The 25815-nt window shown below is 47.1% G+C and overlaps 2 protein-coding genes across 3 annotated transcripts in view; one reads left to right on the top strand and one right to left on the bottom strand.

Annotated features, from left to right (window-relative positions):
- The first annotated feature begins 2690 nt into the window (after nucleotides 1-2690).
- LOC129710963 (amyloid-beta A4 precursor protein-binding family A member 1-like) lies at nucleotides 2691-20982 on the top strand. The gene is made up of 10 exons (XM_055658289.1): nucleotides 2691-4264; nucleotides 5669-5705; nucleotides 7094-7239; nucleotides 8841-8927; nucleotides 10164-10340; nucleotides 10671-10847; nucleotides 12368-12580; nucleotides 16266-16385; nucleotides 17075-17215; nucleotides 18461-20982. The coding sequence occupies exons 1-10, from the start codon at nucleotides 3113-3115 to the stop codon at nucleotides 18530-18532; spliced, it is 2322 nt and encodes a 773-aa protein (XP_055514264.1). The 5' UTR covers nucleotides 2691-3112; the 3' UTR covers nucleotides 18533-20982.
- A 3395-nt stretch (nucleotides 20983-24377) lies between these two features.
- The window catches only part of LOC129710959 (tight junction protein ZO-3-like), a 51570-nt gene continuing 50132 nt past the window's right edge, over nucleotides 24378-25815 (bottom strand). For both annotated transcript variants that reach the window (XM_055658282.1, XM_055658281.1), the window contains one exon: nucleotides 24378-24621. In XM_055658282.1, coding sequence (XP_055514257.1) covers nucleotides 24522-24621 — 100 coding nt within the window. In that variant the 3' untranslated portion in view covers nucleotides 24378-24521. The remainder of the gene's footprint in view (nucleotides 24622-25815) is intronic.

The raw sequence follows: 25815 nt of genomic DNA, 5'->3' as shown, positions 1-25815 counted from the left end.
CACCTCTATAAGTCCACCCCTCATCCTTCTGCGCTCCAAGGAGTAGAGTCCCAGCTTGCCCAACCTCTCCCCATGGCTCAGGCCCTCAAGTCCTGGCAACGTCCTCGTAAATCTTCTCTGCACCCTATCTAGCATCACAACATCTTTCCTATAATACGGTGACCAAAATGAAACACAGTTCTCTAAATGTGGCCTTACCAACGTCCGATTTAACTACAGCATGGCCTCCCAACTTCTAGACTCCCCGTTTACGAAGGAACTGCAGATGCTGGAAAATCGAAGGTAGACAAAAGTGCTGGAGAATCTCAGCGGGTGCAGCAGCATCTAAGGAGTGGAGGAAATAGGCAACGTTTCGGCCCGAAACCCAAAGGAAATAGGCAACGTTTCGGGTCGAAACCCGAAGGGTTTCGGCCCGAAACGTTGCCTATTTCCTTTGCTCCTTAGATGCTGCTGCACCCGCTGAGTTTCTCCAGCACTTTTGCCTACCTTCTAGACTTCCCCATCTACTTCCACACATGCTCCAGTAGAATCGACTGAGCCCTTGTCTGCTTCCTCGCTTACTGTTTATCCTCATGAGGCAAAGGTTTCCTCTGATGTTGTGTCCCACAGGGCTTCTCTCTAGCTGCTGAAGATTTCCTAAAGGAATTGAAACAGCATCTTTAGGATGTACACAGCGGAAGTCCGACAATGTCTTCCTCAAAACAACGACCTGTGTTGCTTCCAGAATCCTGGAAGTCCATCTGGGTAAATAAAATTAGTTTGCTGCGGTAAAGGGAAAAGCTTTTGTTGCGTGCTATCCAGTCAGCGGAAAGACAATACATGATTACTAGTGCCAGAGATCCGGGTTCGATCAGAACCAGGGACCACACATTTTAAGAATAAGAGGTAAGCCATTTAGAACGGAGATGAGGAAACACTTTTTCACACAGAGAGTTGTGAGTCTGTGGAATTCTCTGCCACAGAGGACGGTGGAGGCCTGTTCTCTGGAAACTTTCAAGAGAGAGCTAGATAGGGCTCTTAAAAATAGCGGAGTCAGGGGATATGGGGAGAAGGCAGGAACGGGGTACTGATTGGGGATGATCAGCCATGATCACATTGAATGGCGGTGCTGGCTCGAAGGGACGAATGGCCTACTCCTGCGCCTATTGTATATTGTCTATTGATCCTGACTACAGGTGCTGTCTGTACGGAGTTTGCACGTTCTCCTCACGACCCGCATGGGTTTTCTCCCTGTTCTCCAGTTTCCTCCCGCACTCCAAAGACATACGGGTTTGTAGGTTAGTTGGCTTTGGCCATATTGTAAATTATCCCCAGCAAGGAGGATAGTACTAGTGTACAGGGTGATCGCTAATCGGCATAGACTCAGCGGGCTGAAGGGACTGCTGTCAACGCTGTATCTCTGAAGTCTAAAGTTTCAAGTCTGCCTTACTGTGAACCTGAACGCTCTTGACTGAACTTTGAAATGTGATTGGAAATTGGCTTGGCAGCTCAGAGTACGCATGACTTTCCCACTCACTCTGTATCTCTACATCTCTCTCCAAACAAGTCACAGCAAGTCACACAGTAACATGTTAATGCAGGACAAACGTTCCCATGTTGGGGGAGTCCAGAACCAGGGGTCACACAGTTTAAGAATAAGGGGTCGGCCATTTAGGATCGAGATGGGGAAAAATGTTTTCACCCAGAGAGTTGTGAGTCTGTGGAATTCTCTGCCACAGAAGGCAGTGGAGGCCGGTTCACTGGATGTTTTCAAGAGAGAGTTAGATTTAGCTCTTGGGGCTAATGGAGTTAGATATGGGGAGAAAGCAGGAACGGGGTAGTGATTGGGGATGATCAGCCATGGTCATATTGAATGGCGGTGCTGGATCGAGGGGCCGAATGGCCCACTCCTGCACCTGTTGTCTATGTTTCTGTTCAACTTAAAATTAAATTGTTTCATCTTCCCCTTGTTGCTCTGATGCTGCCCCAACATGTGGACATTCCCAGCATTCACTGGGCATCGTCTGTGGAGCAATCCCACCCCCTGCTGTCAGAGGCAGGAACTGCAGGCGTCCAAGATGGAGCCGGGCGCTGTTAGCTCGTCATCACGTTGCGCGGGGGGCGGGGCAGAAGTGACGCGCTGACGTATGTGCGTGGAGAGGAGAGGGGCTGAGGGAACGCGCTGACGTGTGTGGGTATCGATGCGTCATCGCGTTCCACGGGGGGCGGGGCAGAACGGACGCGCTGACGTATGTGGGTGTCTATGCGTCATCGCGTTATTTAGGCGGCTGGGGCCTTGGTACGCGCTGACGTATGTGCGTGGGGAGGGCGGGGATGAGGGTACGCGTTGACGTTTAAGGGTGTTGATGTCATCGCGTTGCGCGGGGGGGGCGGGGCTGAGGGTACGCGTTGACGTATGTGTGTGGGGAGGGCGGGGCTGAGGGTACGCGCTGACGTATGTGCGTGGGGAGGGCGGGGCTGAGAGTACGCGCTGACGTATGTGCCTTGGAAGGGCGGGGCTGAGGGTACGCGTTGACGTTTAAGGGTGTTGATGTCATCGCGTTGCGCGGGGGGGGCGGGGCTGAGGGTACGCGCTGACGTGTAAGGGTGTTGACGTCATCACGTTGCGCGGGGGGGGCGGGGCTGAGCCTGCGCCTGCGGCCTGGTCGCTGTGACGGACATCCCCGAGCCGCCGGCGGCCGAGTGTGAGGAGGAGGAGAGTCTCTGTCCGTCCGCTGTCCGCTGTCCGGAGCGACGGGCACCGGGTGTCCGCGATCCCCGGCTCTAGCGGCGGCTGCAGCCCGGCCATGGACTCCGGTAGCGGCAACGGCCCGGACTGAGCCCCCCTCCCCCGGCTCCGTCTCACCGCCAGGCCCAGGCTGGCCGGCCTTTGTCTACAGGGCCTGTACACTAAGCGCTGGACAGCGGGCACTCTTCATTCACCACAGGCCGCTAGCTACAAGGCTCTGCAGCCGCCCTCAGGCCGCGGGTCAGTCCCCATGGGCTCCATGAGCGGGTGTCGCTGTCAGTGGCATGTTTGAATCTTGATGGACCGTGGATTTTCATTAGTTATTTCCTCCCACACCTCTTCATGTCATGTTTGTATTATAAATAAAGGTAAGGGGAGATTAGAATGAGCAGACTGGAAGACCTCACGGCCCCTGACAGCGAGGCGGTCAGTTTAATGCAGTGTGTACATGGGGTTGAGATGAATGAACAAGGATTGGAAAATGATCAAGTAAGTGTGGAGAATATTGTGACTGAGGTTGGTGATGATGTTGGCTCGCTGGAAAACCTCCCCGGCACCAACGATGCCTTTGCAGGGAATGTGGCTGAAGATGTTTACGGTGACGAGGCCTGTGCGCTTATAGTAAATGAAGATGCTAACGGTGAACAGACAAGCGTGGACTTGAAAAACACAACGACAGAAGAAGTCAAGGTTGCGGTTGGTGCCGTGCACTTGCCCAACTTAAATGCTGATTCTGATAACAATTGGATTGCAGATGATGCAAAAAACTTCAGTTCAGGAACGGACAATGTGGAGGAGACATCAGACGTTGAGGAAGACGATGACCACTGCCAGATTCAATTGCTTTCTGCTCAACTGCGTCAACTTGAGCAAAGTGCAGTGATTTTGCAGAACAAAGGCAAGCTGTCTCTCAGATCACCAGCGGATGAAGAAGGGGTGGATTCATTAACTGTCGATGGTGACGGGCAACAGTTTGCTGTTATTAACCATCAAAATATTTTAACTGACATCAGGCATGAACATTCAGAGTGGCCCGGTGAAAAACTGAGGAGTTTTAATGTAAATGTAATGGAAGATCTGAACGAACTGACTGAAGATGGATGTCCAGGAAGCATTTCTGGTTTTAATGGCCATGCAGAGACCAATGTTCAGGATCAACTCACACCAGCAGAAACTGAAAGAAAACAAACAATTGCCCAAGAATGGCCAGAAGATTCATCTGTACATGACTTTGGCCAAGTTAAGGTGGTCACTGAAGCTCTGCGCCTTGACCAGCCGTCTCCTGATTTATATGCAGACGATGATGTGGCGATGGAGGATTTTTCTCTAGTTGGCAAGCTCTTATTTAAGCAGATGTTGCTGAAGGAAGACTGGAAGAAAGAAGGAGAAGCCTTGTCTCTGGCAGTGAAGGAACTGAAAGAGGAGGTTGAGTGTATTAGCAAAACCTTTCTGCCTGAGGATGACCCTGAGCACGTGGATGTATCGAGTCAAGGTGCTTGTCATAAAAAAGACGCTGTCCGCGAGCAAAATCGAGAGGTAAGAAAGAAAACTTTTGAAATTATAAAATGTAAAATGCAAGTCTCACAACTGAGGCTGATGTGAAATCTGTTGCAGGAGGTTCAGTGTGTAGTGCAAATCTTTCCACTATGATACTAAATTGGCAGATTTACTCATGATGTTCCTTGTGTGTTTTGGGATGTGGATTTGGCAGTAGAGTGGTGAGGGAGTGGTTCCATCTTGTGGGTTACATTATAACGGCAGTTTTTACAACGCTCTCAACCACCTTCGATAGCCATTAATTATTGGAGATGATTCGGAGGCATAGCCTGACGCACTCGCGACACACATAAGACAGCAAAGATGAATTTACCAGGTGGACAAAAGTGCTGGAGAAACTCAGCGGGTGCAGCAGCATCTGCGGAGCGAAGGAAATAGGCAACGATTTCGCAGTGGAGTAGACAAAGTGTTTAAGAAGGAACTGCAGATGCTGGAAAATCGATTACCTTCTACCTTCTCCCTTCGAAAAGTCTACCTTCGATTTTCCAGCATCTGCAGTTCCTTCTTAAACAATGAATTTACCAGGCGTTGTTTCTTGATTAATTGCTTTTTTGTTGAAGTAATACAAAACAAAGAGATTCTTAATCGCTGTTCCATTCACATCATATATGTTTAAGAAAGACCTGCAGATGCTGGAAATATCGAAGGTAGACAAAAAATGTTGGAGAAGCTCAGCGGGTGAGGCAGCATCTATGGAGCGAAGGAATAGGTGACGTTTCGGGTCGAGACCCTTCACCCGCCTGCCCGATCTATTTACATGTTATATTTCAAAGTATAGTGTACCATTTTAATTGGTTTGTACAGTCGTCTAGTATCCAGTTTGTGGAGAATTGTAGGTGTTCTTTAACTTGCACTAACAAAGCCAGAACTTTAGCCGCCTTAGCAAAGTTACAGGCCAGGTATATGATTCATGGTGAAGAGAAATGAGTTCATTATCAAATCATAAATAAATTATCCCACAACCTCATTCAAATATTTCAAACATGCATTTTTGCTGTGCTGTGTGGGTGAAGTCCAACGTAATAATCTGATAGACTTCAGTTACTGGTCCATCAGTTTATTGACAAGGTAGACACAAAACGCTGGAGTAACTCAGTGGGTGAGGCAGCATCTCTGGAGAGAAGGAATGGGCGACATTTCGGGTCGAGATTGATAAAAGCTGACCTGAATGATTAGGGGGACTTCAGTTTTAGAATCCTCTGACTGGGGGATAAACCTGCATTTGTTTGTTCCGGTGTAGGCGCTGTGCACACGGCAGCTAGCCAAGAGTCGCTTATCCTTTCAAGTTGTGTGTACCTTGTGTGTTGTGATGTTCGGCAGACCATTTCCCTCCGGGGATGAATGATGTTTTATCGTATCGTAATAGTTTTCATTTTATTTCAGACGAAGAAGACATTTTCTTTCCCTGCATTTAAGGAAGGTATGTTGGCCTCACTTGGGTATGTTTAAGTATGTGCCCAACATACTGTTTAAGAAGGAACTGCAGATGCTGGAAAAATCGAAGGTAGACAAAAATGCTGGGGAAACTCAGCGGGTGAGGCAGCATCTGTGGAGCAAAGGAAATAGGTGACGTTTCGGTTCGAGACCCTTCTTCAGACTGATGTGGGGCGGGAAGAAGAAAGGAAGAGGTGGAGACAGTGGGCTAAGGGAGAACTGGGAAGGGGAGGGGAAGGAGGGAGAAAGCAAGGACTACCTGAAATTGGAGAAGTCAATGTTCATACCGCTGGGGTGTAAACCGAAGATCTTGGTGTAAACTACCCAAGCGAAATATGAGGTGCTGCTTCTTTCACCTCTTGAGGTCGAACCAGTGAAGTCCTTTATTTTTGAAGTGTAGTCACTTTAGTAAAGTTGGAAACACAGCAGCTAATTTTCAGACTGTGAGGTCCAATGACCAGACAGACTATGCTGTATTACACACCTCGACCAATGTTATTTAGATGCAGACAGCAAACTCGCATGTTTAGTATTCAGTTTGCTCTGTGCATGCAGTTTGAATTGACGCGCAATTCTACATGCGATGCCTCCTGTAAAATTGGGCCATACAAATCTCCTTTGCCCGTGATAAATATATTGCTATGTATTGGTTGCTGTTGGAGCTAGTAAATAAGTTTAATATTCTCTGCGTTAGAAAGTGCTGGGGGTGATTGTGTTTGGGATTGTGTAGGGACGGAGGATAGTGGTGATGGAACGGTGGTGATGATGATGATAAACATAGCAAATAGGTGTGGGAGTAGGCCATTCGGCCCTTCGATCCAGCACCACCGGACAATACGATCATGGTTGATCATCCAAAATCAGTACCCCGTTCCTACTTTCACCCCATATCCCTTGTTTCCGTTAGTCCTAAGACTAAATCTAACTCTCTCTTAAAAACATCCAGTGAATTGGCCTCCACTGCCTTCTGTGGCAGAGAATTCCACAGATTCACAACTCTCTGGGTGGAAACGTTTTTCCTCATCTCAGTCCTAAATGGCCGACCCCTTATTCTTACTTTGAATGGACATCAAGGAAATGGGGGTAAATAGATAATCGATTCCTTGATTCCATTAGCCCTAAGTGCTATATCCAACTCTCTCTTGGATACGTGGTGTTTGGGAAACGTGCAAATGCCAGGATTGTGGTCACTGCTTATTGCTTACAAGAGACAAAATAGGGTAGTTCTCTGGGCATTCGCGGGAAGAATATCCTGGAAATTACCCATCGATTCTTATGCTCAGTGCCTTCGGAACGCCCGGTGATGGGATGGATCAAGGTGATCTTAACCCTGGACTCATTGTCGCACTTTTGTCTGTTTCTGTCTGTATTTAGTGATGGGCCCGTGCGAGTCCGAGGATCTGCTGGATGGAATCATATTTGCTGCCAGTTACCTTGGATCAACCCAGCTATTCTCCGACAAAAACCCATCGACCAATGTGCGAATGTCACAAGCGCAGGAAGCAGTGGGGAGAATAAAGGTGAAGCATCAGAATGAATGCACACTAGTCTTTGGATGGGAATATTGTCAAAATCTAGTGATGCGCCAATCTGTGATATTGATGGGCCTGAGTGTAATATTGACTGATGGGCTGAGGACGTTTGCTACCTCAATGGGAATTTATTGGTCATGTGTACCGAGTTACAGTGAAATTCAAAGGCAGACACAAAATGCTGGAGTAACTCAGAGGGTGAGGCAGCATCTCTGGAGAGAAGGAATGGGCGACGTTTCGGGTCGAGACCCTTCGGGTCTCGATCCGAAATGTCGTCCATTCCTTCTCTCCAGAGATGCTGCCTCACCCGCTGAGTTCCTCCAGCATTTTGTGTCTACCTTCGATTTTACCAGCATCTGCAGTTCTTTCTTACACATACAGTGAAATTCAGTTTTGTTTCCAATTCAGTACAAGTGTCACGACACATAAACACTCCGATACAGGTCATTGTATCGTACACCGAGTGGGCAGTTTGGTGCCATTTCCAAGGCCCAGCTGTAAGTGCAGGGAGCTTGATCGAACCCAGAAGGTCCGTTGTCCTGGCAGCGTTGCAGGGTCGGCCTGCACAAGCGTAGCCGTCGGTGTCTTCCACCGCTGCAGGCTGCATCCAGGCCACGTGCTCGGCCTCTTGGAGCAGCGCCTGGTCCAGCCAAGCTCCAGGCTGCTGCAGGGCCTCCAGCGGCCCACTCCCCCGTCGAGGCACTGCACTGCCTCCTGCAGCCGTGACTTGTATTGCCATCAACGTCTGATATCCAGTCTCATGTAACAGCCTGCAGAATGCAAGCAGGAGTGGGCTATGGTTGTGATCATGTAGTCTTTTTGACTGGCCTTTAATACTTAATGATAGCGGAATCAGGGGATATGGGGCGAAGGTACTGAATGTGGAGGATCAGCCATGATCATATTGAATGGGTTGGCTCGAAGGGCCGAATGGCCTGCTCCTGCACCTATTGTCTATTTGATAGCACACAAACAAAAGCTTTTCACTGTATCTCGGTACACGCGATATTAATAAACTAAACTAAACTAAATGGCCTCCACAGCCGTCTGTGGCAATGAATTCCACAGATTCACCACCCTCTGATTAAAGACATTTCTCCTCATCTACCTTCTAAAGGAACGTCCTTTAATTCTAAAGCTGTGACCTCTGGTCCTGGACTCCCACTAGTGGAAACATCCTCTGCACATCCACTCTATCCGAGGCCTTTCATTATCCGATAAATTTCAATGAGGTCCCCCTCTCATCCTTCTGAACACAAACTTTAACCCAAGTGTCACCTAAACCCAAACAATCTTCACATCATTTCTTCCGTTTCTAAAACCCCCTTGTGAAGTCACGGTTGGGTTGTGAGTATTCTCCGACAAGACTGGGGGATAAAAGACCTGAAGTTAGTTTATATTTGATTATATTTATTATATATACTTGTTCTGTGGCTTTGTGCTTGGATGGCTGGAAGAATGAAAGACTGCAGAGCTTGTGGCCTGTGTGGACTCCAGCGGGTCAGTAGCTGCTTTTGGAAGATGGGAGGTGTGGGTCTGTGTCGTTGGAAATGCGGGTTTAGTGACTCGTTTGTGATTCCGTTTATTAGGCCCCAGAAGGAGAGTCGCAACCAATGACTGGAGTCGATCTGTTCATATCGACACAACGCATTAAAGTGTTGAACGCAGAAACACAGGTAATGGGGCAGCTGAACGTTGAGTTCAATCTCAACTTTTCCGCACAAAATACTTTTTTCCTCCTCCATTGTTTGGTGCTCAAACTATGGAGAAAAAATCTATTGAAAACAGTTTAAAGTTATTATGTATTTATTATTTATTATGAGTTATTAAAGTTATAAGTTGCCTAAAGAAGGGTCTCGACCTGAAACGTCACCCATTCCTTCTACCCAGAGACACTGCCTGTCTCGCTGAGTGACTCTGGCATTTTGTGTCTATCTTTGGTATAAACCAGCATCTGCAGTTCCTTTCTACACATTAGAGTTATTTAACCTGTTCCCTGCCAAGATTTTTTTTACTAATGGCCATGACCCGTGTATACTCAGGGGTGGCACTGAACAGGTTAATATCATTATTGAATGATCTAGATTGAATCACTTGTGTCACTCACCAACTTAAATGTTTCAAGTTAATTTATTTGTATCAATGGTTCGTAAACTGACAAAATGCTGACCACTTAATCGGTATTGACATATAAATATTGGTCAGAGCATTAACTGCCCACTCAAATAGACTCACTGAGAAAGCTTATGGGACCTCAGTTTAATACCTCAATCAAAAGACTTTATCATCAAATGAACAACATTCACCCAATCTTGTGGTAATGTGTAAGCTTGAGTTATTCATTCCAACTACCAGTTCTCTGACAAGAGTAGTGCCAATGGGATCAAGATTTGTGCCGTGTTACATCGTACACAAGGTTTTGCAGTTGCTACCACGGATCTGGAAAGGCAGTCGATGGTTATCTTGTAGATCAACGTCACGGTCCATGTGGTACGGGTATGAGGAGTCACGTTGCCTCTCATTCAAACCCCAGTGGCAGATTGAGCTGCTGTGCAATTACAGACACAAAATGCTGGAGTAACTCAGCGGGACAGGCAGCATCTCTGGAGAGAAGGGGGTTGCTGTGCTATTACAATGGCCCCCTGGAGTATGTTGGTACTTGTAGGTACTTGATGATGCTCAAATGTCAAGACAAATTGTTGGCTGTAAAGTGCTGAGAAATGTGTGAGGATGAGATTCACAGCTTACAGACATGTCAGTGTGTACGTATGTATGCCTTAAGCCATTGCTTAGCTTCTTGCCATCACTTATCGGAGTAACATCGTGTCAAGTTTTAACACAAGGCCATTTTGACAATTTAACGCTTGTAATAAAGTGAGTGGGGTTTAACATTCAATTGCCTCGTGCTCTAGGAAGCTCTGATGGACCACCCTCTTCAGACCATCTCATACATTGCAGACATTGACACAACAATAGTGTTCATGGCTCGGCGGCGACTGCCACGGAAACCTCCCGACCAAGAGACTGGGAGCTCTGCAGCAGGGAAACGAGAGTACAAGATGATCTGCCATGTCTTTGAGTCTGAAGACGTGAGTCCCTTGTTCATTAGTTTAAGTTTTCAAATAGTATCCTCTGGACGATTGGGATTTCTGTCTGTGCTTATAAAATGTCTGCTGGTGTTGACTTAACAATGGCTAATTGATGGGCCTGTTCACTGGTGATGTTTTTTGCCGTAGTGATGTGATTTTTCTCTGGTTGTTTGTTAATTGTTTGAAATCTGTGTTTGTAGGGTATTGTTAAGAGTTCATCACTGCTCCACTGTACCATGAGAATGTATAAAAAAAACCATGGTGTGTGATTCAATTATCAATACAACCCATTGATTTGTTTTTCCCCTTCAATATTGGCCTTGCTTGCAGGCATCTCTCATCGCACAGGCCATAGGCCAAGCGTTCACTGTGGCATACCAGCAGTTTTTGAACGCCAATGGTATCAACCCTGCGGACCTGAGTCCCACAGAGTACAACGATTTACTCGACACCGAGTTCTACAACGGGGACCTTGTACACTTTTCCAAATCTGAGAACTCGAAAGAGGTGAGTGTCTGCGGTGAGAACCTCGAGCGTGATTTACAAGTTTACAAGCCGAAGGTGATGAATGAAGGATGCAGAAATGACTGGCAGAGTAACGAGACATACGATAAAACTTTATTCATCCTCGGAGGGAAATTGGTCTGCCCACAGTCACCACACACACACACCAAGGTACACAAAGAGTAAGACAAGGTACACAAGAAAAAGACAAGTGACCGTGTCTGTCTGCTGTGTACACAGCGCCTTCACCGGAACACATGAACAAACACAGAAACACAGACTATATCCCCTGGGCAGAGGATTCTAAACTAGAGTAGCCCCCCCCCCCCCCCCCCACACCGGGCCTCCCTTTGCTCTCCCACCATCCCTCACGGCGATCCCCCCATGTCGGGTCCCCATTGTCTTCCCCTCCCCCCTCCACGCTCATCGACCGCGAGGCCCCACCGCCACCGAGGCTCCTGTTGCTGCCGAGGCTCCCATCGCCGCTGAGGCTCCTTCGGCCCAGACATGCCTCGCCGAGGCTCGTTCCCGCGGGGGTGAGGCTGTATGGTCGCGAGTAGTCGCCCAAAGAGTCCTACCTTTTTCTGGTCGCCGCTGGATTTTCAACATGTTGAAAATTTTCGGCCACCTGCTGCGACTGTGACGGGTGCCGGCAAGTTGCCGGAACAAAATCGCGTAAGTGGGACAGGCCCTTAAGGCAGCAGCAACTCTGTGACTGCGCCACCGTGCTGCCCTAGTTGTCAGGGTTCATCCTACTTTTGCCATCAGCTCATAGATGTGGGGATTTAAAAATGAATAAGGAGATCTTGGAGAGAGAAAAGCAGTGAAAGATGTCAGAGCAAAGGATGGAAGTGAAGGTAAGTGATACTGCTTGAGGGCTGCAGCACTTTAGGGATTGCCACAGCCTCTAACTGTGAGAGAGGTTGAGGGAAACTCTGATAGAACAGGCAGGGTAGAGACTGCTGGGGGAAATTAGGATCAGTTATTTCCTTTAGCCTTTAAGAAGGAACTGCAGATGCTGGAAAATCGAAGGTGGACAAAAGTGCTGGAGAAAATCAGCGGGTGCAGCAGCATCTATGGAGCGAATAGGCAACGTTTCGGGCCAAAACCCTTGAAGGAAATAGGCAACGTTTTGGGCCGAAACCCGGAAGGGTTTCGGCCCGAAACGTTGCCTATTTCCTTCGCTCCATAGATGCTGCTGCACCCGCTGAGTTTTCTCCAGCACTTTTGCCTACCTCCGATTTTCCAGCATCTGCAGTTCCTACTTAAACACTTTATCTACTCCTTTAGCCTTTATTTTGTTATAATCCATAACGTTACATAATTTAGTATCTTTTCGCAGAGTATTGTCTTAAGGTTATTAGGGATTGGAGCAGAATTAGGCCATTCAGCCCATCGTCTACTCTGTCATTCATTCATGGCTGATCTATCTCTCCCTCCTAACCCCATGCTCCTGCCTTCTCCCCATAGCCCCTGACACCCGTACTAATCAAGCAACTGATACACTGCTGTTGTGTGCACAGGTCCGTATTGATAAGGGGAAAGGCGAGATCCTTGGCCTTGTGATCGTGGAGTCGGGCTGGGGCTCCCTCCTCCCCACTGTGGTGGTAGCCAACCTCATGCACGGCGGGCCGGCAGAGCGGTCGGGAGAGCTGAACATCGGGGATCAGATCATCTCTGTGAACGGCACCAGCTTAGTTGGCCTGCCCCTTGCTACCTGCCAGGGCATAATCAAGGTACTGGATCCCGGCACGTGCTGCTGCCATTCCCGTGCATTGGCTTTTGTTTTATGTTAATCGATTAAATGGTTTAATGTACTGTAAACAAAAACTTCATGTGGCTGGTTCAGATTCAGATTCAATTTTAATTGTCATTGTCAGTGTACAGTACAGAGACAACGAAATGCATGCCTTATATTGTACATAGTGTGGACATATATCCTTATATTGTACATAGTGTGGACATTCACCGGTGTATCTGGATGTTAGTTGGTTGATCTCTGACATCGGGGGGGGGGGAGAGTGCAGTGGAGAGATAAGTTTATTTGGCCTTCCATCACAGCAATGTAATGGATGTTTATGTAAATTGTGTTGTGTCTTGGGTCTATTTGTTTGTAATGTATGGCTGCAGAAACGGCATTTCGTTTGGACCTCAAGGGGTCCAAATGACAATTAAATGTATCTTGTATCTTGTATCTTATCTGGTATAGATGAGTCACACCAAGTAGGAAACTCGCAGATGGACACAAAATGCTGGAGTAACTCAGCGGGTCAGGCAACATCTCTGGAGAGAAGGAATGGGGTCGAGACCCTTCTTCAGACTGATGTCAGGGGAGTGGGCGGGACAGAGATAGAATGTAGGTGGGGACAGTAAGACGAGTGGGAGAACTGGGAAGGGGATGGAGAGAGAGGGAAAGCAAGGGCTCTCTGAAGTTAGAGAAGTCAATGTTCATACCGCTGAGGTGTAAACTACCCAAGCAAAATATGAGGTGCTGCTCCTCCAATTTGCGCTGGGCCTCACTCTGACAATGGAGGAGGCCCAGGACAGAGAGGTCAGATTGGGAATGGGAGAGGGAGTTGAAGCGCTGGGCCACCAGGAGATCAGGTAGGTTGAGACGGACTGAGTGGAGGTGTTCAGCAAAACGATCGCCAAGCCTACACTTGGTCTCGCCGATGTACTTCAGGCATCTACTTCAGCTTAAGTATCTAACTTCACCAAGTTAAATATCTAACTTTACCAAGGAGATTTCAGATTCAGTGCACTAATACATCGCACAGCAGCCTCTGACATTTTTCATATACCGATTCCTCACAGAGCCAGTGACGGAGTTGATCCTGGCCTGGGCTGCTGTTCCTGTGGCGTTTGCATGTTCTCCCCACAACTGTGTACATTTCCACCAGGGATTTTAGTTTCCTGTCACCTCCCACCGATATGTCCGTCTGCTAATTGGCTGCTGTTAATCAGTTTGCTCGTTTTGTCAGTTTAGTATATTGCCACGTGTACCGAGGTTTTTTGTTGTGTGCTGAGCAGTCAGCAGAATCCTCCCCTTATCCATAACCCCCCCCCCTTAACAGAGGTGAAATTGAGAGGAATAATTACAGAGAACTAAAGAGAAGCTACCAATTCCAATTTTAGTCTTCTTCTTCTTGCGTATGGCGTGCACAGCCTAAAGTTGTAGGGCAACTTGTTCCATTTGATCTTATTTGATCGTGCACGCCAGGTTGATTGCATTCGTTATCACAAGGCGGACCACGTGAAGGTCACAATCTCCCACCCCCCAATTTTATTGATCTGCTATCAACCAATGAAACAACTGACCGACATTTGTAATAAAAATATGATGTGGGTGGAAGGTTTTTATGCCCCTTGACTAGTTATGTACAGTGTATCGAGTTCCCTGGTCTTAATCTGCATGTTGTGGCCTATTTAGCACATTCCTGATCCATGGTGACTGGGCAAAGAGAGGATTGGGCTTGTATGGTGCTCTTTGTTTGAATAACCGGCGAAGAATAGGGCAAGTTTGTGTGAATGTCTTGACCTAAGCAATGCACTCTGCGGGGGAGAAGAGCGAATGGGGCAGCAGCAGAAATTGGGCAGGACGTTTGAATTTCCATCAATGTGATTTTACAAGAAGTGGAAGTTTAAGACTGGAACTGTTTGTCAGTGTAAGTGTGGGGCGTTGCATCAGATTGATTATTCCCAGTAAACCACTGCATCCACGTGCGGTTTCCTCAGGCTATTTACATGCGAGTGACATTGTATAAGGTGACGAGATACATGTAGAGGATTCATTTTCATAAGGAGCCTCATTACTGTGGGAGGTAGATACAGATGCTGGGGAAACTCAGCGGGTGAGGCAGCATCTGTGGAGCGAAGGAATAGGCGACGTTTCGGGTCAAGACCCTTCTTCAGACTGATGTCAGGGGGAGAGAGGCTGGAAAAGCCCCCCCCCCAGACCCGAAACGTCGCCTATTCCTGCGCTCCACAAATGCTGCCTCGCCCGCTGAGTTTCCCCAGCACTGACGCCTGTATGGACGTGAGTAGTCGGCCAAAGAGTCGTACCTTTTTCTGGTCGCCGCGGGATTTTCAACACGTTGAAAGTTTCCCCCCACCTGCTGCAACTATGACGGGTGCCGGCAAGTCGCCGAAAAAAATCCCGTGAGTGGGACAAGCCCTTTTGTCACCATCCGGGATAAAGCAGCCTAATGTATTGGTGCCACATTCATCACATTAAACATTTAGTGCAGTGATAACATCCGCATGACGTACTGCAGCAAGTTGCTAGTGTTTCTGTAGCTCCCAAACCAACAATTACTCCACGTGCCGAGGTTCATTGACATCACCACCAAATGGACAATAGGTGCAGGAGAGGCCATTCGGCCCTTCGGCCCTTCGAGCCAGCACCACCATTCAACTGATCATCCCCAATCAGTACCCTGTTCCTGCCTTCTCCCCATAATCCCCTGACTGCGCTATCTTTAAGAGCCCTATCTAGCTCTCTCTGGAAAGTATCCAGAGAACCTGCCTCCACAGGCAGAGAATTCCGCAGACTCACAACTCACAAAACATGTTCCTCAAAGCTCTACATCATCCTGACATAAAACTCTATCCACGAAGACTTGCATTTGTAAAATGGCTACTAAATCCTCAAATTCGTGTTCTCTGACTAGTTTAGTTCAGAGGTACAACGCGGACACAGGCCTGCGCCGACCAGCGATCCCCACACATTAACACTATCCTATGCACACTAGGGACAATTTCACATTTACACCAAGCCAATTAACCTACAATCCCGCACGTCTTTGGGGTGTGGGAGGAAACCAGAGCACTCGGAGAAAACCCACGCAGGTCACGGGGAGAACGTACAAACTTGGTACAGACAGCGCCCGTGGTCAGGATGGAACCCGGGTCTCTGTGAGGCAGCAACTCTACCACTGTGCCACCGTGTCACCCTGTGTGTATGGAGAAGCATTGGCAGAGGGGTGTGATGGGTGTGCGGGCTCCTGCAGGCCTGTTGGCATCCTTTGTCGTGTGTGAACTTGGTTCACAGCAGTATCTGGATGGTTGGGTTAAAGGCCCTGGTTTAACTTGTCCTTGCTTGGCCTTCGTTTTGTATAAATATTTTGCCAGCTCGTTACATTTCCACTTTGACGTCGGGAACCCTGGGGCCTGTACTCAGGAAAAATAAGTTACTGATCAATGGTAAGTAGCTGTTATAGAAGAAAGGGTCACATCGTTGACAGGTGAACTGTGACCCTCAGTTACATTCCAGTTATTGCCTGCAATTTCTGCTCATTTGAGGAATTGCTACCACTGCCGAGTGCACTGCAGATGATATTTTACACATGGTCTTTCTGAAGATCGTGAGCAACCTTATGGAAAGAACTGTCTATCTCACGTGTTGTTGTATTGGTTTTTAAGGACTTGAAACATCAGCCTGAAGTGAAGCTCAATATTGTGCGCTGTCCCCCCGTCACCACGGCAATCATCAAACGACCAGACCTGAAACTTCAGCTGGGATTTAGTGTTCAGGATGGCATTGTAAGTAAACACTGTGGCATCAATCGTTTCTGGTTTCAAGAGAAAGTTAGATTTGGCTCTTAGGGCTAACGGAATCAAGGGATTGGGGAGAAAGCAGGAACGGGGTACTGATTCTGGATGATCAGCCATGATCACATTGAATGGCGGTGCAGGCTCGAAGGGCCAAATGGCCTACTCTTGCTCCTATTTTCTATGGTTCTATGTTTCTAAGATACCAAAGACATTTTAACTGACTCTCCCAATGGGAATTTCACCTCTCCCGGAGCCTCCCTTTTTCTTTATAAGAATAAGATTTTCACTTCACACACAGTACTCTAGGTTTTGATAGGCTGGTTCAGTTGCCTGAAACTCCCTGAATCTGGAGGTGTGTGCGTTTGTTTTCACACTTCTGTACCTCTTGCCCGATGGGAGAGGGGAGAAGAGGGAGTGACCGGGGGTGAGACTGGTCCTTGATGATGCTGCTGGCCTTGCCGAGGCAGCATGAGGTGTAGATGGAGTCAATGGAAGGGAGGTTGGTTTGTGTGATGGTCTGGGCTGTGTCCACAATTCTCTGCAATTTCATCATCAAAGATGTTCTGTAGAAGAAATGACTATACAGAAAATAGTTTACTGTTTATTAGTATCACTAAAATTGTCCCAATGGAAAAGCAGCACCCAGTTTTGATGGAATTGAATGTTATCTTGCCTAGATCTACAGCCTCATGAGAGGTGGCATTGCAGAACGAGGTGGAATTCGAGTTGGACACAGAATCATTGAAATAAACGGTCAGAGTGTTGTTGCAATCCCTCACGAAAAGATTGTGCAGAGACTGTCAAACGCCACTGGTGAGGTACGTGTAACATTGGTGCCCAGTATTTGTTTGCTGATTTCTCTCTCATCTCTATTTAATGAGAGGTTTCCAGTTCACTAATAGAGTCATAGAGTGATACAGTGTGGAAACAGGCCCTTCAGCTCAACTTGCCCACACCGGCCAACATGTCCCATCTACACTAGTCCCACCTGCCCGCATTTGGTCCATATCCCTCCAAACCTGTCCTATCCATGTACCTGTCAAACTGTTTCTTAAACGTTGGGATAGTCCCTGCCTCAACTACCTCCTCTGGCAGCTTGTTCCATACACCCACCACCCTCTGTGTGAAAATGTTAACCCTCGGATTCCCATTAAATCTTTTCCCCTTCACCTTGAACCCATGTCCTCTGGTCCTCGATTCCCCTACTCTGGGCAAGAGACTCTGTGCATCTACCCGATCTATTCCTGTCATGATGTTATACACCTCCAGAAGATCTCCCCTCATCCTCCTGTGCTCCAGGGAATAGACCCAGCCTACTCAACCGCTCACTATAGCTCAAACCCTCTAGTCCTGGCAACATCCTCGTAAATTTTCTCTGTACTCTTTCCAGCTTGACAACATATTTCCTATAACATGGTGCCCAGGACTGAACACAATACTCTAAACGTCGCCTATTCCTTTGTGCCATAGATGCAGCCTCACCCGCTGAGTTTCTCCAGCATTTTTGTCTACCTTCGATTGTTCCAGCATCTGCATAGAAACATAGAAATTAGGTGCAGGAGTAGGCCATTCGGCCCTTCGAGCCTGCACCGCCATTCAATATGATCATGGCTGATCCAACTCAGTATACCGTACCTGCCTTCTCTCAATACCCCCTGATCCCCTTAGCCACAAGGGCCACATCTAACTCCCTCTTAAAAATAGCCAATGAACTGGCCTCAACTACCCTCTGTGGCAGAGAGTTCCAGAGATTCACCACTCTCTTTTTGAAAAAAGTTCTTCTCATCTCGGTTTTAAAGAATTTCCCCCTTATCCTTAAACTGTGACCCCTTATTCTGGACTTCCCCAACATCGGAACCAATCTTCCTGCATTTAGCCTGTCCACCCCTTAAGAATTTTTGTTCCAGTTTCTATAAGAAGTTCTTTCTGAAGCATTAATGTGGATGTGTTTAAACGTGTGTTGTCTGCTTCAGGGTTTATTATTGCCTGAGGCTGAGCATTACGTTGCTGAGAAGGTGAGACATTTGGAAATATTTACACCATGATAACGGTTTATTTTCCAGATTCACATAAAGACGATGCCGGCTGCAACGTACCGATTACTAACTGGCCAAGAGCAGCCTATATACCTATAAAGACAAAGTCTCACCACTAGCCAGCTATGGGTTCCATGTTGACACTGCCTGCTTCGTTTGTGCCTCAACAGTATTGCGACACCAGTGTCGAAGATGACTTAACACGGCCTCACCACCTGCACCAACACCACCTGTCAGCTGGCGTTGAGAGCTGCAGCATCACGTCATGGCAGGGTGCGAGGGAGAAGCAGGCTGACCTTGGGTGTCGGCTTGGCTGCCCTTCCACTCATGCAGGGCCAAGAAGATTTTGCACATAACCTCCTCCATATCACCAGCTCAAACTAGATGTCTCATCACATCTGCTCAGATATTTTATTTAAGAAGAAACTCATTGAACTTATTTTAATAATGGCAAGGGCATAACTTTAATAATTTTAACCAATTAAAAAAAAAAATCACGAATGGATATTTCGATTCAGCGGACCAGTGTGTTGTGCCGAGAATGTTGTGAGGATTATGGAAGGGGGGGGTGGGGGGGGGAATATGTTACACACATTGATCATAGACACGATGAGACTGTCGGCCTGAATCTTGGTCTGAAGGCTGTTGTGCATGGTTTGTTACAGGTGCCTTTTCATCCCGTGACAAGCTGACATTGGGACCTTGTGTTTGGCTGTTGTTCTCCAATGTTGCTCCACGCATACCAAACGCAGTTTGCTACATTCTCTACAGCTCTATCTCCAAAACATGGCGGCAGTATTTTGTGTCTCTGCGCAAGGAGATGGAAAATCAGTCTGGAGTTGCTTGATTCTTGCAGAGACGTGCATGCGTAATCAGTCAGCAAGGAAATACATTGGGCTCGTTGGAATCGTGGAGAATCCGAGGCTGCCACACTTGCCTTTGTGCCTTGAAAACTACCATTAGGATGGAACTGCAGATGCTGGAAATTCGAAGGTAGACAAAAACGCTGGAGAAACTCAGCGGGTGAGGCAGCATCTATGGAGCGAAGGAAATAGGTGACGTTTCGGGTCGAGACCCTTCTTCAGACTGATGTGAGGGTGGGGGGGGGGGGCGGGAAGAAGAAAGGAAGAGGCGGAGACAGTGGGCTGAGGGAGAGCTGGGAAGGGGAGGAGAAAGCAGGGACTACCTGAAATTGGAGATGTCAATGTTCATACCACTGGTGTGTAAACTACCCAAGCGAAATACGAGGTGCTGCTCCTCCAATTTACGGTGGGCCTCACTCTGGCCAAGGAGGAGGCCCAGGATACAGGAAGGTCAGATTCGGAATGGGAGGGGGAGTTGAAATGCTAGCCATCATTGCCATGCCTGGTAGACAAAAAATGCTGGAGAAACTCAGCGGGTGTGGCAGCATCTATGGAGCGAAGGAAATGGGCAACGTTTCGGGCCAAAACCGAAGGAAATAGGCAACGTTTTGGGCCGAAACCCAAGGGTTTCGGCCCGAAACGTTGCCTATTTCCTTCGCTCCATACTCCTTTTCTCCATAGATGCCGCCTCACCCGCTGAGTTTCTCCAGCATTTTTTGTCTACTTTTGATTTTTACAGCATCTGCAGTTCCTTCTTAAACATTGCCATGCCTGGAGTGTTTTTTCAGGGAATATAACTGGATAAAATCCATGCAGTAGTGTTTTGTATGGACGTGAAGATTAGCTGAGGTGTTGCTCTAGGTTCATCTGTCGGCCAATACCAATTTGTTGCTCTCTGCTGAGACCTTCAGGGTTGGTTTGTTAGTTTATTTGAGATCATTGCTCCTAGGTTAAGGGAGAGTGCATTAGCCAGTCCAGGGGGCTAGACAAACAAAAGCTGGAGTAATTCAGTTGGACATCTCATGCTGGAGTAACTCAGCATCTCTGGAGAGAAGGAATGGGTTGATATTTTTGGGTGAAATGCAGGGTCTCGACACGAAACGTCCCCCGTTCCTTCTCTCCAGCGATGTTGCCCGTCCCGCTGAGTTACTCCAGCTTTTTTGCGCCTATCTTCAGTTTAAACCAGCGTCTGCAGTTCCTTCTTGCACCATCAGTCCAGGGCCTTGCCACATGATCATTATCGCATGGGATTTTTTTGAAAATGCATGTGGGCCAAAGATATCCCTGCACCAGGTTGTGTGTGCATGGAAATGCACTGCAGCAGGTATTGCTGTGCTCAGGCTGGGAAGGCACAGTGCAGCTTTCTCCGTTGCTCAGTATCTGGGTGGATGTAGTGCTTATTCATACAGGTTGCCTTTCCTGCATGGGTCTGCTACTGAATTCTTCCAAAGGAATGTGCTTTTGACATCTGACGTTTAGTTAATGGAAGTGCAAGCACCTGGTCCAATTTTGTAACGTCACGCCTTCTTTGGTGCCCGTTAATGCCTTTCATTGCAATAAAGTTACTGTGGCATAAATGCATTAATTTAGTAAAATAATGGATGGCTTGGTGTTCCACATTGCTACTGAAAACAACGTTCTCAACATGCTGGAATTCTGAAATTAAAAACAAATTGGTGGAACAGTATGTGTGGGTGTGGGTGTGTGGGTGTGGGTGTGTGTGTGTGTGTGTGTGTGTGTGTGTGTGTGTGTGTGTGTGTGGGTGTGTGTGTGGGTGTGGGTGTGCGTGTGGGTGTGTGTGTGTGTGAGTGTGCGTGTGTGTGTGTGTGGGTGTGCGTGTGGGTGTGGGTGTGCGTGTGTGTGGGTGTGGGTGTGGGTGTGGGTGTGGGTGGGTGTGGGTGTGTTAGTTGGGTAACTACTAAGGGCCCCAACCCAAAACGTTACCTGTCCAATTTCTCCATGGATGCTGCCCACCCCGCATAGAGTCCTAGAGTGTGGAAACAGGCCCTTCAGCCCAACTTGCCCGTGCCGACCAAAAGGAATCATCTGAACTTCAGGACAACCACCTGTAAACTTTTGTTGGCTGTGTAGCTGACACTCTCAATAACAAACTTCAATAGCTGAGGTAATCTCATCAAAATGCCGTTGACAACACCATTCCTACTGCATTCCTAACCGTACAATCCTAACTGAGTCGCACCCCAGAAACTGCCTCCTGTCTCTGGGTAGAGAATTACCCACAGGCAGCTGATCCTCTTTAGTTGGCTTTAGCTTTCTGTTGCAGTTGTTCTACAAGCTACATAAACTAGCTGTGGATGAGAATGTGATGCAGGTTGTGATATGGATCAGTGTCCCAATTAGTGGGAGGCAGACTGAACATTCCTAAAATAGACACAATATGTTGGCGAAACTAGGTGAGGGGGGGAGGGGGGAAGAAAGATCTATCAAGAGGGGGTAGCTTTTTTTACACAAAGAGTGATGGGTGTATGAAATGAGCTGCCAGAGGAGGTAGTTGAGGAAGGGACTATCAGAACAATTAAGGAGCTTTTGGCCAGGCACATGGATTGGACAGGCTTACTGGGTTATGGGCAGGTGAGACTAGTGTACTTGGGGCATTTTGGTCGGCATGGGCAAGTTGGGCTGAAGGGCCTGTCTCCACACTCTAGGACTCTATGCGGGGTGGGCAGCATCCATGGAGAAATTGGACAGGTAACGGTTTGGGTTGGGGCCCTCCTTATTCTATATTTTTATGAGGACATGATGATTGGAAGTGTATTGGACTTGTTCGGAAGCTAGTTAAAGGCTTGTTACATTGGGCAAATTAGATCACAGAACACTGAGTTGTAGAGCTAACAGGAGCTGCTGGTCGGAGTAAAACCCATATCTATTAAACATTGGCAAGAAGAAGAAATGAAAAAAATTAAAAGAGAAACCATCTTTTTTTTAGAAAGGAGACATTGCATAGAAAAAAATACACATTTTATTGAAATATATATTGGAAATCATCCACAAAATAGAACAAGTTACTTAGCACGAGAAGTTTGTCAAGTCACAGACCTATGATTACTTGCAGGTGAGGCCTGTGATCCGCTACTGTTCATCACCAACAAACTGTTTGGAATAGTTGAACCCACAACCGGAGTTCTACTTTTCCCACTGTCCACTCATTGTGACAAAAGATGGCAGGCAGCCCGTGAACATACTTTTTAACATTCCTATTTTGTTCTCTAGGTGCTGGATGAGGAAACTATCCCATTTTAGATGCTAAATGTTGCTGTCCAGTTCTTCTGGACCAGTTACAAAAGACACAACAACATTCCCTTTGTGTTATACTGGCACTGAATCTCAGTCCCAAGGCTGTGTGTACAACCACTGTGACAATGGGGACCAATTGTGGTGGCCCAGTGTTTACTGCTGGAGACTTCCTGCCAACTAGCAGGCAGGGACTGCGTTCAGAATTATTAATAGAATTCTTTAATCCATTCCTAACAATCCTTGAGGGTGGAAATCGGAATGTGGACAAGAGACTGGGTCTGTAAACACCAACTATTTCACAGAGACAAGTCCGTCTGATCCGCAGAAAGCTCACTGGTTTGTGTAAAAACAAAACCACAAACCTTCTCAAAGGAATACTTGGAGATGATGCCTGTTGCTCCCAAATTAAAGCAGGTATCAAAAGGACTATGATGATGGATACACAGAAAAATCTGTGCTTCAGGTTTAGACTACATTGGTTCTTGTGGACGGAGTTACTGAGAAGGGAAGTGAATGCGCTTTTCAACATTCTCCATGCCCCGCTCAGATTGAGACGGGACTGAGCCTACTGGGAATTGAGACAGGCCAAGCTTAGCTTGTCGAAGCAGGTTCTATATCTGTTGAAGAGTTTCTGCAAATTTTAAGAAGAGTTGTCTATTTTGCTCGTAATGTGCAGTAACGTATGCAGCAAATAAGGATAATTCATAACAACAGCTCAAATAAAAACCACACAGAGATCAGGGGAGCTGACCACCTCCCCGTAGACCCGTGAATGTGTCCGCAATAGTCATGGTTTCATAGGTCACAAAGTTAATAATATCTAATACTTTGTTTTCCTTCCGTTCCTGAATATATTTCCCTTGTTGATGGCCGTTGTCTTCAGCTACGAGCCTAAATTGTACATGTTTATTATATTTCTCCAGTTAATGAGTTTCCTATTTTCCCGTGTGATTAAAGGAAGCCATTTGGAAATTAGCTGGACGTGTGCGGGACTTTGCAAATTGGGCCAAAACCTGGCGCCTCTTGCATGCAGGATCAGTGGACTATTTCTGTACACTTTGATAATCGGGGATTGTGCTTGGATATGGCAGTACTTTACTGGACTGTATGTAAGGAAATCTTTTCCCTGTGCCTTTGCACGTGCGATAATAAGATTCAAGATTCACGTGTCCCAGATGGGACAATGAAATTCCTACTTTGTTTCAGCACAACAGAATATAGTAGGCATGATTATTGAACCATTGGAAGTTCCCAACAAGCCCCATTCCAAGAATTGGAAACTGTGCATTGCCTAATTTGAAGAAGGGTCTCGACCCGAAATGTCGCCCACTCCTTCTCTCCAGAGATGCTGCCTGTCCCGCTGAGTTACTCCAGCATTTAGTGTCTATCTTGCTTAATTTGAGTCGAGTTTAGTTTATTGTCACGTGTGCCGAGGTGCAGTGAAAAGCATTTGATGCACGCTAACCAGTCAGCGGAAAGACAACATAGTAATCAAATCGAGCCGTCCACAGTGTACAGAGAAATGGCACTTTGGGCGTTTCATGTAGAAAATGGATCGAATTAACCGCATGTTATTCATTTCTCAGGTAACATAGACCAAACTTCATACAGGTCCAAAAATGAATGCAGAACCATTCAGGTATGTACCATCGAACCATGCTGAATGAAACCATAACCCATCAAACACCAGGCTGAGGGGGGGGGGCATTTAGGATATGGTCGTGGAGTTGGAGGGAAGGGGGAATCACAGAGTGGTGGTGGGCTGAGATCACCAGAGGAAACACCAGGCTGTGATCTCTTCACTAGAAAAGCGGTAAAGGCTGATATTGGTAATTATTGAATTTATTTAAAAAATGACATTCATGAAGAAACTAAAAACAAATCTCGTTACAGTTGATGAGCAGCTCAATAGTGTTTGACTTGTGTCGTGTTCTGTCGGCCGGCTGTTTATGCTTTGGCTGGGACCTGGGCTACAGTTCGGTGGCTGGACCGTTCCATTCATCATCTTCTTCAGAGCTGTAGACCGGCTCTCGACTGTACTTGCTTGCACTGATATCACGTTCGCTTGGTCTATAAAAGCATCATTGAAGAAATAGAATCGTCACTGATCTAAATGAGTCATCTGCATGGATAATAGCATAATGCCCCCTGTCCCACTTAGGAAACCTGAACGGAAACCTCTGGGGTCTTTGTGCCCCACACAAGGTTTCTGTGCGGTTCCCGGAGGTTTTTGTCAGTCTCCCCACCTGCTTCCACTACCTGCAACCACCTGCAACCTCCGGCAACCACCTGCAACCTCCAGGAACCGCATGGAAACCTTGGGTGGGGCGCAAAATTCTCCAGAGGTTTCCGTTCAGGTTTCCTAAGTGGGACAGGGGCATAAGACCTCAAGATAATCCAAAGCATTTCACATCCAGTGAGGTGTTTTTTGAATGCAGGATTGCTCCCATGTTGGGGAAGTCCAGGACAAGGGGTCACAGTTTAAGGATAAGGGGGAAATCCTTTAAAACCGAGAGGAGAAGAACTTTTTTCACACAGAGAGTGGTGAATCCCTGGAACTCTCTGCCACAGAGGGTAGTCTTATGAAGTTCATTGACTGGATTTAGAGGGACTTAGATGTGGCCCTTGTGGCTAAGGGGATCAGAGGGTTTGGAGAGAAGGCAGGTACGGGATACTGAGTTGGATGATCAGCCATGATCATATTGAATGGCGGTGCAGGCTCGAAGGGCAATGATACATTAGACAGTCACATTTGCAGGTAGACAAAAATGCTGGAGAAACTCAGCGGGTGCAGCAGCATCTATGGAGCAAAGGAAATAGGCAACGTTTCAGGCAGAAACCCTTGAAGGAAATAGGCAACGTTCCCGAAACTTTGCCTATTTCCTTCGCTCCATAGATGCTGCTGCACCCGCTGAATTTCTCCAGCACTTTTGTCTACCTTCGATCTGCAGTTCCTTAAACACATTTGCAGCCCGTTTATACGGTAAATAAAGAACTATCCAATTGTTCACAATGCTTTTCAAAATCTCTAAATGAAAAGCAATTTAATATTTTGGAAGCACGATATTACTTTGTAAAATCCGGCAGAAAAAGATCATTTGTTGTAAGGGGCAGGAGATTGGGGTTGAGTGGGGAAGATAGATCAGCCACAATTGAATGAATGAATGACAGGGGAGACTTGATGGGTTGAATGGCCTCATTCTCCTCCTGCACCTAATTGATAGAAACATAGTTTCTATGATATAGGTAGACAGGAGTAGGCCA

The sequence above is a fragment of the Leucoraja erinacea genome, chromosome 29 (assembly GCF_028641065.1).
Source record: "Leucoraja erinacea ecotype New England chromosome 29, Leri_hhj_1, whole genome shotgun sequence".
NCBI classification, from domain to species: domain Eukaryota; kingdom Metazoa; phylum Chordata; class Chondrichthyes; order Rajiformes; family Rajidae; genus Leucoraja; species Leucoraja erinaceus.
This window is presented reverse-complemented; position numbering and strand designations above follow the sequence as displayed.